This window comes from Marmota flaviventris, chromosome 5, assembly GCF_047511675.1.
Source record: "Marmota flaviventris isolate mMarFla1 chromosome 5, mMarFla1.hap1, whole genome shotgun sequence".
In the NCBI taxonomy this organism is placed as follows: domain Eukaryota; kingdom Metazoa; phylum Chordata; class Mammalia; order Rodentia; family Sciuridae; genus Marmota; species Marmota flaviventris.
This window is the reverse complement of record NC_092502.1, coordinates 36811585-36825994: the sequence shown is the minus strand read 5'-3', so window position 1 is coordinate 36825994 and position 14410 is coordinate 36811585. Positions and strand designations below refer to the sequence as shown.

The window sequence follows — 14410 nt, the reverse complement described above, 5'->3', positions numbered from 1 at the left end:
ATTGGAGGCCAGCCATAGCAACTTAGGCTTAATGAGTTCCTGTCTCAAAAAATTAAAAGGGCTAAGGATGTAGCTCAGTGGTAAAACATACCTGAGTTCAATACCTAGTACGAAAAATAGAACAAGTCCTTCATTAGATGCATATTTTGCAAATAATTTTTTCTAGTTGGCAATTTTTAATTCTCTTTTGATTCTTGTGTTTTCATAGGAGAGAAATTTTTTATTTCAGTTCAACTTACCATTTTTTCATATGCCATATCTTTGATGTTGTATGAGAAACTTATTGTCAAAACCATAATCGCCTAAATTTCCTCCTATTTTCCTCTAGAAAGCATAGTAGTTACAACATCCTTTTTGTGTATCTGCTCAATTGGTCAATATAGGTGTAACCTCTTGGATCACATTTGGTATGAGAAGTGTATATAGGGAGACTGAAGGGAAGGTGTTTCTTGCTAATGTCCGATTCTCATTAATGAAGTAGAAAATTAACATCACCTTAAAGTATATTATCTTGAATTGTTGGCAAATGTGAACATATGTCTAACAATATTTGGAAATTTTTTTTTTTTTTTTTGAGAGAGAGAGAGAGAGAGAGAGAATTTTAACATTTATTTTTTAGTTTTTGGCGGACACAACATCTTTGTTTGTATGTGGTGCTGAGGATCGAACCCGGGACGCACGCATGCCAGGCAAGCGCGCTACCGCTTGAGCCACATCCCCAGCCCAATATTTGGAAAATTTAAGTCAGCTTAATAGTGGCTTTTTAGAACTAGAATAGACCCAATAACTAGCATTATGTTGGAAGTATTAGTAGATTATAGTTAAAATAGCATATGTAAAGCTTGCAGTGACTGAGACTCCTTAGTGTACCAGTGTGAGAACTGACATGGCACAGTTCAATAATTTTGAACTGTGAGCTTTCACAAACCCTTGGATAATGTGAACGGAACAGATGAGTGCCCAAATACCTCTTTCTTGTTTTGTAGAAAATCAGGTTCTACAACTCAGGGAGCAGGGGAAATGGTGGTGAAAGATAAATGCATTCCCTGTAGTTTATTTGAAATATCTACTTGTTCCCAACAAGACAGATAGCTTTGCTTTCCCTACTCAGTAACACCCCCCTGCCCTCCAATAACACCAGTTTTCATGGTCTCCTAACCTGGGCCAGTTGTTCTATAGTCACATGTTCCCTTACTAAACCCTGCCAAAATGTCTCTGTTCTGGATCATTCCCTTTGCTGCTCTTTCCTGTCTTTTGTCTCTTGTCATACTACCTCAGTGTGAAACTACATGGTAACATGTTTAGGGTTTCAGTCGGGGGAGGAGGGTTGGTTTCTTTGAATCTTGTTTATTTATTGTCAAAATGAGTAGGTTTTCACTAAGTCTTTTTTTTTTTTTTTTTTTTTAATATTTATTTTTTTTTAGTTTTCGGCGGACACAACATCTTTGTTTGTATGTGGTGCTGAGGATCGAACCCGGGTCGCACGCATGCCAGGCGAGCGCACTACCGCTTGAGCCACATCCCCAGCCCTTCACTAAGTCTTATTAGTTCCTAGTGTGTAAAAGAAAATGAGAGGAATACCTCATAGAAAGTTTACATAAAATAATGTATGTGAAAATACATTTGTAAATTGGAATGTAGTATAAATAGATTATTCATAAGCCTAATTCATGATTTTCAAAGTGTGGTTTCTGGACCAGTATCCTCAGCATCCTCTTAACCTAAAGTCCCATTGAATCAGGCCTAACTTTGCCTTCCCTGCCTTGCCCTGCCCTGCCCTGCCCTGTGGAAACAAATTTAGGGATGAGCCCAGCAATCTTTGGGGTGTCTGCTTATTCTATACTGGGGATTGAATCCAGGGGCACTGTACCACTGAGCTATATCCCCAGCTCTTTTTAATTTTTTGAGACAGAGTTTTTGCTCAGTTATCCAGACTGGCCTAGAACTTGGGATTCTCCTGTCTTTTAAGATTCCAAAGAAGCGGGATTACACGTGTTTACCATCACATGTGTCAGCAGTCTGGATTTTAATACACAACTCCCCTCCCATGATGTTGATATATGTTCAAGTTTGAGATGTACTGCCCTACTTCATTATACCTAAAAACCTAAAGACAATTATCTCAGTAACAATACCAAAGTAGAAATTTATTTTCTGAGGGCTCTGGAAGCTAGAGGTTATTAGAGACAAAGGTTCTGTCAGGATTACTTTCTTGTGAGGTCCTTCCTAACTTGCCTTAGCCTGCAGGTGACCCTCTTTTCCCTTGGCCTTTTTTCTGTGGTGTGTGCTCCTGTTGCTACTTCCTCTTACATGGACACCAGCACTATTGATCCCTTATGACCTCATTTAACCTTAATTACCTCCTTAAAGGCCCTGTTTCCAAATATAGTCATAGGGAGTTGAAGCATCATAATATGAATTTCGTGGTGGTGGGTTATACAACTCAGTCATAGTAACAACAGTATATCAACAAATTAAAAAATGTTGAGAAAAAGAAATCCTACCTTTTTAAAGGTAAGTTACTAGCCCATTGGACTGTTTACTTTTCCAGCAGAAACAATGTTCTGATACCAAAACCTAGTCCTATTTAATTCATTGGTTTTGTGCTTTAATTAAGTACTACTACTCTTCAACAAATTTTGTTTTACGTTTTAGAGAACAGGGATGCTGGGGATTGAGCCTAAGGCCTTCTGAATGCTAAAGCATATTCTGCCGCTATACCCCCAGCCCTGTTTTACAAAGTTATGATTATTGTAACCAAATATTGTAAAATATCACCAAATTTCCTTTCTTTTTATTTCATGGGTACTGGACCACTGAGCCACATCCCTAGCCCTGTTTTATATTTTTAATTTAGAGACAGGGTCTCACTGAGTTGCTTAGTGCCTTGCTTTTGCTGAGGCTGGCTTTGAACTCTGGGTCCTCCTTGCCTCAGCCTCCAAAGCTGCTGGGATTACAGGTGCAAATTTCCTTTCTTAATCAATTTTAAATATATAGTTCAGTAGTGTTAAGCATATTTATGCTATTGTGAAACATCTTCAGAACTTTATCATCTTGCAGAATTGAAACTATTCTTATTAAAAAAAAAAAAAGGAGGCTGAAACAAGAGGATTGAAAGTTTGAGGCCCGCCTTAGCAATTTAGCATGGTAGAAGCAATTTAGTGAGACCCTATCATAAATTTAAAAATAAAAAGGGATGGGGATGTGGCTCAGTGGTTAAATGCCTCTGAGTTTAATCCCTGTACCAGCCAGCAGATAAATAAAAATCTCTTCATTGCTCTTTCCCCCCAGCCCGTTGGCTACAATTCTACTTTCTGTGCCTTTGAATTTTGACTGCTTTAGAAACCGCATGTAAATTGGAATCATGCATAATGTGTCCTTTTGTAACTTTTATTTTACTTAGCGTGATATCTTCAATAAGTATCCATGTGCTGACATATGACAGGATTTTGTTTTAAGGTCGAATAGTCTTCCATTATATCTGTATGCCACATTCATCCATTGATTGACATCCATAGATTTGGTTGCTTTCACTTCTTAGCTATTGTGAATAGTGCTGCTATGAACATGGGTGTGGGTATGTAAATACCTCTGTGAGATCCTGCTTTCAATTATTTTGGCCACACACTGCAGAATGGGGTTGCTGGATCATATGGAATCTGTTTCCCATAGCAGTTGTACCATTTTACAGTCCCATTCACAGTGCATCAGGATTCCAACTTCTCTACATCACTGTCAACACTTGTTGGATTATTTTTATATGATATTCCTGGATTAAAAAACATTTTAGGCCAGGCATGGTGGTGCACACCTGTAATCCCAGCAACTTAGAAGGCTGAGACAGGAGGATCATGAGTTCAAAGCCAGCCTCAGCAAAAGCCAGGTGCTAAGCAACTCAGTGAGACCCTGTCTCTAAATAAAATACAAAATAGGGCTGGGGATGTGGCTCACATCCCTCAGTTCAATCCCCAGTAACACCCCCCCAAAAAAAAAAAATTTTTAAAGAATTTTTCAAATCCAGTGTTCTTGTAACAGTGTTGTCCTGTTCCTCCACCCAGGACTGGTGATTGAACCAGTGGCTTTGAACATGCTAGGCAAGTGCTTTACAATTGAATTAAATCCTCCGCCCAACAATGTTTTTATCATAGGATTTTTATCTGAAACCAGGACTCTTGTGCGGATTTTGGAGCACTGCAAGGAGCCTGAGAGAAAGGTGAACAGAAATCCACAGATTTTGTCATGAGGAAAAATTAATAGGAAAATAATACGTGGTGCATTTTAGCTTTACTTAAATGCACATTAAGGGAGCAAATAATGAATGTTGGTAAACATAAGGGAAGTGGGAAACATCTTCTCTAGGATGAAAGGAGGATTTTGGGGGAATGGCCTAAGGGAGAGGGTTCTGATTGCTAGGCATAGAGATTTTTGCAAACAGGGACTCAAGATTTTGGGGGTGATGAGGCTATCATCTGGGTATCGAATGGCCTCAGAGAGGAAGAATTGAACCCTTAGTAATGTAGGATACCAGTAAATGTCCTGGTAATGAAAGGGAAAGACCAGTGTTAATTTGAAACAAGGAAAAAAGGATACTCTGTGCCATATGTTGAGAGCACATGGTGTTGCACTTACAAAAATTTGTTTCTTCCCCAGCTTCTTCATCTTCACTCTGCCTTCTCAGGCCCCAAAACAAAAAAAACTACCCATGTGGCTCAGTTATTATTTCTTTAGATCAAGGCTCTTTGGAGAGGAGGCCCACCTAACCACCCATAAGTCTGATATAAAGTCTAATATAATATATAAGTGCTTAGAAAATAAGAGTTAAAAGTAGCTCATTTTTGGTATAATATTTTTGTTCTTGAGTCTTTTAGTCAATTTATTTTGGGGGTACTGGGATTTAACCGAGGGGCGATTTACCACTGATATACATCCCTGGCTCTTTATTATTTGAGACAGGGTTTCACTAAGTTGCTGAGTCCGGCCTTTTTTTTTTTTTTTTTTTTTTTTGTGGTGCTGGGGATTGAACTCAGGGCCTTAGGCATGCAAGGCAAGCACTCTTCCCAGCCCGAGGTTGGCTTTGAACTTGTGATCATCCTGACTCAACCTCCTGAGATACTGGTGTCCATCACTGTGCCTAGCTTAAAATTGAATCTTTTAACTAATTTTAGGAAAACCCCTTAATCTCTCTGGGTTTACTTTTCTCCTTGCTTTTAGGATAAAATACAGTAAAATTCTTTTTAGTTCTTTGATTTGAAAGTGTTAATTTTAAACAAGAGAAGTTAACACATTGAATTTATTTTACTCTCTATATAGATCATGGAAGGGAAGTGGTTATTATGTATGTTTCTGGTCCTTGGAGCTACTGTTGTTCAGGCTCATGATGGGCATGAAGATGATATGATTGATATTGAGGATGACCTTGATGATGTCATTGAAGAGGTAGAAGACTCAAAATCAGATACCAGTATGCCTCCATCTCCAAAGGTTTGAAGTAGTTTTTGAATCTATATTCCTTTTATCTCTCTCTCTCTCTCTCTCTTTGTACTGGGGATTGAACCCAAAGGTGCTTTATCACAGAGCCACATTCCCAGCCCTTTTTAATTTTGAGACAGAGTCTCATTGAGTTGCTGAGGCTGGCCTAGAATTTGCAATCCTCCTGTCTCAACCTCCTGAGCTCCTGGGATTACAGGCGTGTATCACTGTACCTGGCCTTTTATCTCTTGATAATAAAATTTTGAAGATAGTGGCTGGGGTATAACTCAGTAGTAGAGCACTTACCTAACAAAAAGGGCCCTATGTTTAATTCCTAGCCAGCACTGTTTAAAGGGAAAAAAATTGATAAATTTGTATCTTTTTTAAAGGAAAAGCAAAGGTTGCCAACTTTTTATTAATCTCTCTGGCAACCTTTGTTATTTCTTTCCAAAGATCTATGTGGATTGAAGTTCAAGACTTCTTCCTATGACAGTTTTGTGACAATCAAAACAGTGAAATAAATTCCACCAAGAAAAAGTTGCCAAAATTTTCAGGTTTTTATCTATTCTTCTGTTTAACACAGGTCACCTACAAAGCTCCAGTTCCAACAGGAGAAGTTTATTTTGCTGATTCCTTTGACAGAGGCTCTCTGTCAGGGTAGGTACATTTTTTTTTTTTTCACTAGGAAGCTCCTAGGGAGTTGAACATGATGTAAATAAGAGGGAATAATGGTTCCCTTTTGGATAACATTTTATATAATGGAAATATCTAGCCTTTATATTTTCAGTGTTTGTGTCCATTTAGGAAAGTATTCTTTTGAAGCTTGTAGTTCTTGCTTTCATTCCTTTCCCTTTTCCCCTCTATCCTATATCGTTTCTCTTAACAAATAGCTATCATTTGATCATAATTTTGGGGTTTGTCTTAATTACAGGTGGATTTTATCCAAAGCCAAGAAAGATGACACTGATGATGAAATTGCCAAATATGATGGTGAGAATTCCTTTTGGTCTAGATATAATAGCAGATTTAATATAATCTCCATGGAATTTCTTAATAGTGATTTAAGACAATGAAAAAAAAAAAAAAGACCGATTTAGAAGGAGAGGTTGGGGTTAGGGTAAAGCTTCGTGGAAGAGTCCTTGCCTAGCATGCACAAGGTCCTGGGTTTTTTCCAGCCCTTGAAAAAAAATAAAATAAAAATAAAAGGAGATATGTTTTCAGATTTTTCCTTGGTGGGCTTGGGGTTTAGCTCAGAGGTAGAACACTTGCCTGTCACATGCCAAGTCCTGGGTTCCATCCCCAGCACCACAAACAACAACAAGAAGTTGTTTTTCCTTGAGAGTTGTGCCATCTTTGTGTGATGCTTTATATGTGATGGAGTGATAGAACTATTTATTACATATGCTTCTGTATGTTAGAAATGGAAGGTCTTTCCTAGGCAGTGATATAATGAATATGCTGCTGACTTTTTAAAAGTCATGTCCTATTATTTGTCAAATATTCATGTGCCTAAATTAATGGCCCAACTCTCATAGATAAGTAGAATGTGTTAAAATTTGTCAGTATGATAGACTTATACAACTTGGAGTTTAGTTTGTTATCATTTAGAAGACCTTAAAAGATATATTTAGGGCTGGGGTTGTGGCTCAGCGGTAGAGCACTCGCCTAGCATGCACAGGGGTTAGATCCTCAACAACACATTTAAAAAAAAAAAAAAAAAAAAATATATATATATATATATATATATATATATATCCAATCAATTGGGCTGAAGATGTGGCTCAAGCAGTAGTGCGCTTTCCTGGCATGCGCGGGGCGCTGGGTTCGATCCCCAACACCACATAAAAATAAAAAATAAGGATATTGTATCCACCTAAAAACTAAAATATATATATATATATATATATATATATATATATATATATATATATATATATATATATTTTAAAAGATATAGTTAAGGAGTGGAGAGCTCTTTTTTTGTGTGTGTTTTCTTCTAGGAAAGTGGGAGGTAGATGAAATGAAGGAAACAAAGCTTCCGGGTGATAAAGGACTTGTATTGATGTCTCGAGCCAAGCACCATGCCATCTCTGCTAAATTGAGCAAACCCTTCCTATTTGATACCAAGCCTCTCATTGTTCAGTAAGTGAAATGCATGTTTGGTAAAAGCTTTCTAGAGCACTGGGGGTGTAGCTCACTTACAAGAGGCACTGGGTTCAATCCCCAGTACTACCCCAAAAAAAAAAAAAAGAAAAGAAAAGAAAAAGAAAAACTTTTTAGAAGGGTAATCTCAGAAGGTATTATGAAACTATAACTCTAAGTAAATGTATGTGTGTGTGTGTGTGAGAAGGAGAGAGAGATTATATAAATTACAATAGATTTCTTTTTTGGGTGAATTTAGAATTTAGCATCTTGAAATTATTATTATTTTTTTCCTGCCCAACAAATTATTTTGTAACAAACTGGCTGTTCATCCTATTGATAGTAAATGAACATCTAGATTTTGCACAGACTATTTATTGGGAATCTGCAAGGTTTACTTTTAATTAGCATATTTATTTTTGTAGGATTGTGTAGCCATCCAAAATCAATAGAAGATGGAATCCTTTTTAAAAGATAAACGTATAATCAGGAGTAGGGGGGAAAAGAAATTATGAGATTCGATCTTAGAAAATGCCATAGAATTTTCTGCTTTTCTCTCTGAAATTAGGTATGAGGTTAATTTCCAAAATGGAATAGAATGTGGAGGTGCTTATGTGAAACTGCTTTCCAAAACACCAGAACTCAACTTGGTAGGTACTTCTATTTGTTTATGTAGCTAGCCACCCACAAGTTTTTAAAGAAGAATTTTAGAGAAAAGAAAAAAATTTTTTGAAAGACCCGTGAAAATAAAGACCTGCTGTTGAAATCTTTTGGTGGGTTGATCATATTTTTGGAGGTGGGAGGGTACTAGGGATTGATTGAACTCAGGGGCACTCAACCACTGAGTCACATTCCCAGCCCTATTTTGTACTTTGTTTAGAGATGGGGGTCTCACTAGTGTCTCGCTTTTGTTGAGGCTGGCTTTGAACTAGCTGCTGGGATTATAGGTGTGCACCACTGCGCCTAGCTGATAGTATTGTCTTTTATACTAATTAGTTTTCATTTGAAATTTGACTTTTAAAGCTCTATTACCAACTTTTTCTCATTTCTGGTTTTGATACTGTGATTTTTAATTTTAAGCTAGCTTATTTCTTTGTTTTATGAATGAAACAGTAGCTAGTTATATGTATTACTTTTTTCTTAAGCACAAATTTGCTGATGATTGGTTGGTTATTCATTTAACTGTCACTAATTTAGCTTGAGAGTTTTATAAGAGGAAATACACACTTTTTTGAAAGGTTGCTTTTGAACACTTAGACTAGAGTTACTTAAAATAATCTGTTTTTGTTTCTGAAGGATCAGTTCCACGACAAGACCCCCTATACAATTATGTTTGGTCCAGATAAATGTGGAGAGGATTATAAATTACACTTCATCTTTCGCCACAAAAACCCTAAGACGGGTGTATATGAAGAAAAGCACGCTAAGAGACCAGATGCAGATCTGAAGACCTATTTTACTGATAAGAAAACACATCTTTATACATTAAGTAAGAAAAATTAGTATTTTGGGGTTTTAAGACATTCATGTTGGTCATCTGGAGAATATTCAAGCTTGCAAATGAGATTGGTGTTTTTTACTTACTGCTAGGAGCTTAATTGGTCAACTCTGAAAGAAAGCTTCTTTTCCACAGGTTGTCTGAAGACTAAAATTTGAAACAATTTTAATATTCTTTAAGGGTTAGGAATGTGGCTCAGTGGTAGAATGCTTGCCTAGCATACATGAGGTACCGGTTTCCATCTTCATCACTGTAAAACAAATGAACAAAAATGCTTTTTTTAGTTGGGTGTGGTGGTTCAAGTCTATGATCCCAGCACCTCCAGAGGTTAAGGCAAGAGGATTTTAAGTTCAAGGCCAGTATAAGCAAGACTCTGTCTCAAAATAAAAAAAGTACTGGGATATAGCCCAGTGATAAAATACCCCTGGATTCAATCCTCAGTACCTAAAAAAGAAAAAGAAAGTCCCCTTATTAATTTCTTCCTTGAGCCTCTCATTCTGCTTCTTTTAGTTTTTCGTTGAGAAAATGTTGAATATTAGGATGTGCAGTAGAAATGTATATAACATTTTTTGAAATTGTCTTTTTTATATTTGGTACTAGGGGCACTTTACCACTGAGCTACATCATCAGTCCTTTTTTATTTGAAACAAGTCTTGCAAAGTCGCTGAGAGTCTATTAAATTGTTGAGTATGACCTTGAACTTGAGCGGTCCTGCCTTGGCCTCCCAAGTTGCTGGGATGACTGGCCTGTGCCATGAACCTGGCTTCAAAATTGTCTTCATGTGGAACTTTCTTTGGATGTTTCAGTACCTGGGCAATTAAGGTTAATTGTTTGGATATTGGGATACTTTTTGGTTTGTTTGTTTAAATGAACCCTTTCTTGGGGGATTGAGATCATATATAGATATGCTCTTTTCCTAAAGAATATAAATGACCATTTTTTTTTTTCTTTTTTTTGGTACCAGGAATTGAACCCAAGGGCGCTTAACCACAGAGCCATATCCTCAACCATTTTCTATATTTTATTTACAGACAGGGTCTCATGAGTTGCTTAGGGCCTCACAAGGTAGAGAGGCTGGCTTTGAACTTGTGATCTTCCTGCCTCAGCCTCCTGAGCTGCTAGAATTATAGGCATACGCCAATGCTCCCAGCAAATAACCTTTTTTTATTACTAATGGAATATACATTCAGGATATAGAAATTCAGAAGATATAAATAAGCAAACAAAAGACACCTAAAATTATCTGAAAAATCAATATTAGGATAATGTTTCTTCATATGTGTGTAAACATGCACATATTTAACTTTCTTACTTAATTACACAAGAGTAAGAATTTTTTCCCAACAGTAAATGTCAGTTGTCTGTTAGAGATTTGTGTGAGGGATACAGGCTTTAGCATAAATTACAGTTGAGATGCCATTATGGGCCTGGGGGTGTAGCTCAGTAGTAGAATGCCACCTTATCATATTTGCAACCTGAGACTGACCCTTGTACTGCAAGAAAACAGTAACAACAAACAGATGCCTTTTTGGATTAAAAATTGTGTATTCATTCTCCACTGAACTTCAGAAGTATATCTGTAGGGTCTGTGCATGTACTGCAGTGCGGAATACATGGGTAGCATGCTTGAGTCACCAGTTCCATCTCTAATACTGTACAAAAAGCAAACAAATGAATGAAAATCAATTTACTTGCCTGCTGATTGGTATGTACATTCATGTTAGACCAATAATCACATTAGTTTATGTAGGTTTTTAGTGTCCATAAATGAAGTCTTTTTTGGTGTTAGAAGTTTTAACTTTTTAAAAAAATTTTTTATTAGTTATTGATGGACCTTTATTTATTTATTTATTTGTTTATATGTGGTGCTGAGAATCGAACCTAATGCCTCACACATGCTAGGCAAGCGTCCTACCACTGAGCCACAACCCCAGCCCCAAATTTTAACTATTTTTAAATATTCTTTTTTAGTTGTAGAAGGACATAATACCTTTATTTTATTTGTTTATTTTTATGTGGTGCCAGGGATTGAACCAGTGCCTCATACATGCTAGGCAAGCGCTCTACCACTGAGCTACAACCCCAGCCCCAGAAATTTTAACTACAGGCTGGGCATGGTGGCACATGCCTGTAATCTCAGCGGCTGGGGAGGCTGAGATAGGAGGAGTTCAAAGCCAGCCCTGGCAACAGCAAGGTGCTAAACAACTCAATGAGACCCTGTCTCTAAATAAAATTTTAAAAAGGGCTGGGAATGTGACTCAGTGGGTGAGTGCCCCTGAGTTCAATCCCTAGCAACCCCCACTGCCAGCCCCCCCCCCCAAAAGAAGAAATTTTAACTATCATTTGTGATGATTCTTAGAAACCTGAGGAAATAGCATTTACATTTTGCAGGTCAAGAACAGTTACAATGCTCTGGGCCCCATGAGCCAGGCATTGTTGACCATGTTCTGACCCAAATGCCTAAGGTCTTTCCTCCATGCTCTCATGTTGGTACTTCTAGTTAGTCATAATCTTTTGTGTTGTGGGGAAAGGAGCTTGGAAGTAAATATTTTTAACTTGGAAGTAAACTATTTTTAACTTCATTTAACCTTTTTTTCAGTCTTGAATCCAGATAATAGTTTTGAAATACTAGTTGATCAGTCTGTTGTGAATAGTGGAAATCTGCTGAATGACATGACTCCGTCTGTAAATCCTTCACGAGAAATTGAGGACCCAGAAGACCGGAAACCTGAGGACTGGGATGAAAGACCCAAAATCCCAGATCCTGATGCTGTGAAGCCAGATGACTGGTGAGTCTTGGAGACCTGTCTTTGATTGTAAGGGAACATTTTATATATTCCATGTGATTTGAATAACCAAATGTTGGTCGAGTGAGATCTGATCATTTAAATACTCTATTATGCAGTCTAATCTGCATTAAAAAAATGTAGATTATTATAGCTGATAAAGGGGTCTTAGTGATAATCTAGATTGTTTGATATCATTTTATCAACCACAAAATTCTTTTTTTTTTTTTAAATTTTTTAGTTATAGTTGGACACAATACCTTTATTTATTTATTTTTATGTGGTGCTGAGGATTGAACCCAGGGCCTTGCATGTGCTAGGTGAGTGCTGAGCCACAACCCCAGCCCCATCCACAAAATTCTTGATTGATGATATAGTTTACCTGTGGTGACAAGATTGGTTTGTGGCAATCTCCTGGTGTAGCCATTCCAGTGCTACTTTGTTTTACTTTTATTTGGTACTAGGGATTGAACCCAGAGCCTTGCATATGCTAAGTGCGTGCTCTGCCAGTGAGCTGTACCCCTAGCCCTGCCAGTGCTTTTAATTCATATTTAAAACTGTAGTCCTGAAATGCTGAATTTTAGTTGGAAAGTGGTCTGAGAACAAGGTGACCAGGGAGTCAGATACAGCTAACCTAGGCATGGTTTCTCTGAGCAGGGCAAAGCAAATTGTGACCTGAGGACAGAGTGGGAGTTAACTAAATGATAAAGATGGGAAAGGGCATTTCTGGTTGAAGAATGTCATTATTGCAGAAGGTAGAGGAGCATGAGTGAGCTTGACATACATGAAGGAAAATAAGTTATCATATTGCCTTTTGTGTAGTGTGAAAATTGCAGACTGATGAAAAATGAAGACAAGCAGGGTCAAGCTCTCCTGTGTGACCACATTTGAACTTAATACAGGGACTTTCAGAAATGTCATAAAGGGAACAAAGAAATAATAAAACTGTTTTTACCATTTGTAAAAGTATCTTCCTGTGCATAGCAATTAAATTCTAGTTGACCTTTTTTCTCCTTGAATGTTAAGATACATGTTCCTGAACTTTTATAGTACACTAGTATAAATGGTTAGTTTATATATATGGTGAACATAAGGTTTGGATTCAGCCTTATTCAGTATTATATTTCTTAACTAGCTGTTCTGTTTTGGAGGTGGGAGGGGGTGAATGTTAAGATTGAAAAGATCAGGTGACTATTATATTGAGTCTTTTTAAAAAATTATTTATTTTTGCATTTCAATTCTTAACGCACCATTCATTATACCATAATTATTATGTTGAGTCTTGATTCTCACACTACTTATTTGAAACCAACGTTTAAAAACAAATAATCTGGGGACTGTGGTTGTGGTTCAAACGTTGAACACCTGCCTAGCATGTGTGTTGGGTTCGATCCTTAGTACCACATATGAATAAATAAGATAAAGGTATTGTGTCCACTACAACTAAAAAAAATATTAAAAACCCTTTCTTTTTAGACAAAACATTTAAAAATGTTTGCTAGGGTCTTATTAAGTTGTTGAGTGTCTTGCTAAGTGACTGAAAGTAGCCTAGAACTTGTGACCTTCCAGCCTCAGCCTCTCAAGTAAGTGGGATTACAGGTGTACACCACCACACCCAGCTTTATCATTCTTTATTATTATAGCCACTCTAGTATGTGTGATATGGTATCTTATTGTGGTTTTGATTTGCATTTCCCTGATGTTTAATGATGAGCATCTTTTCATATGCTTATTGATTACTTAAATATTTTCTTTGAAGAAATGTCTACTTAAATTATTTGCTGGTTTTCTTTTTTCCTTTAATTTTTTTTCATTCTACTTAGTCTGGTTTTCTTAAATTGAGTTATCTTCTCATTGAGTTCTAAGAGTTTATTTTGGATATTGGGCCTTTATAAAAGGTAACATGTTTACAAATGTTTGCTAGGAGAAATTATTTAAAATTTTGGCATTTAAGGCCTAAATATTTTCAGAATGCTGTTTCAGTTTCACAAACTGGAACTACTGTGATTCTCTGGACAGTGTTGTCCTAATATGAATTTTCTTGTGTGTTTAAGGGATGAAGATGCCCCTGCTAAAATACCAGATGAAGAGGCCACAAAACCTGAAGGGTGGTTAGATGATGAGCCTGAATATATACCTGATCCAGATGCAGAGAAACCAGAGGATTGGTAAGAGTTTAAGATAATTTTCTATGTATTTGTTTTTTATTTTATTTTTTATGATACTGGGGATTAAACCAGGGTTTCATTCATGCTTGGCAAGTACTCTACCTCTGAATTACATCCTCAACCTTTAAAACTTTTTTTTATCATGGGACAGGGTCTCCTTAAGTTGCTGAGGCTGGCTTTGAACTTGAAATTATTCTTCCTTAGCCTTCTGAGTAGCTGGCATTATAGGTGTGTGCCCTTCACCTAGTTTGAGTTAATTTTTTTAGTTACCTGAATTTTTACTAAAGTAAAGCTTAAATACTGCCAAGTGCCCATTCCTAAGGGGAGAATGCGATAAATTTAATTAT

At 37.0% G+C, this 14410-nt stretch overlaps 1 protein-coding gene across 2 annotated transcripts in view; it reads left to right on the top strand.

Moving 5' to 3' along the window:
* Canx (calnexin) overlaps window positions 1-14410 on the top strand; it is a 33701-nt gene that overhangs the window by 10740 nt on the left and 8551 nt on the right. For both annotated transcript variants that reach the window (XM_027953324.2, XM_071612147.1), the window contains 8 exons: window positions 5311-5481; window positions 6053-6126; window positions 6401-6459; window positions 7470-7611; window positions 8180-8261; window positions 8908-9100; window positions 11709-11898; window positions 13950-14063. In XM_027953324.2, coding sequence (XP_027809125.1) covers window positions 5314-5481; window positions 6053-6126; window positions 6401-6459; window positions 7470-7611; window positions 8180-8261; window positions 8908-9100; window positions 11709-11898; window positions 13950-14063 — 1022 coding nt within the window. In that variant the 5' untranslated portion in view covers window positions 5311-5313. The remainder of the gene's footprint in view (window positions 1-5310; window positions 5482-6052; window positions 6127-6400; window positions 6460-7469; window positions 7612-8179; window positions 8262-8907; window positions 9101-11708; window positions 11899-13949; window positions 14064-14410) is intronic.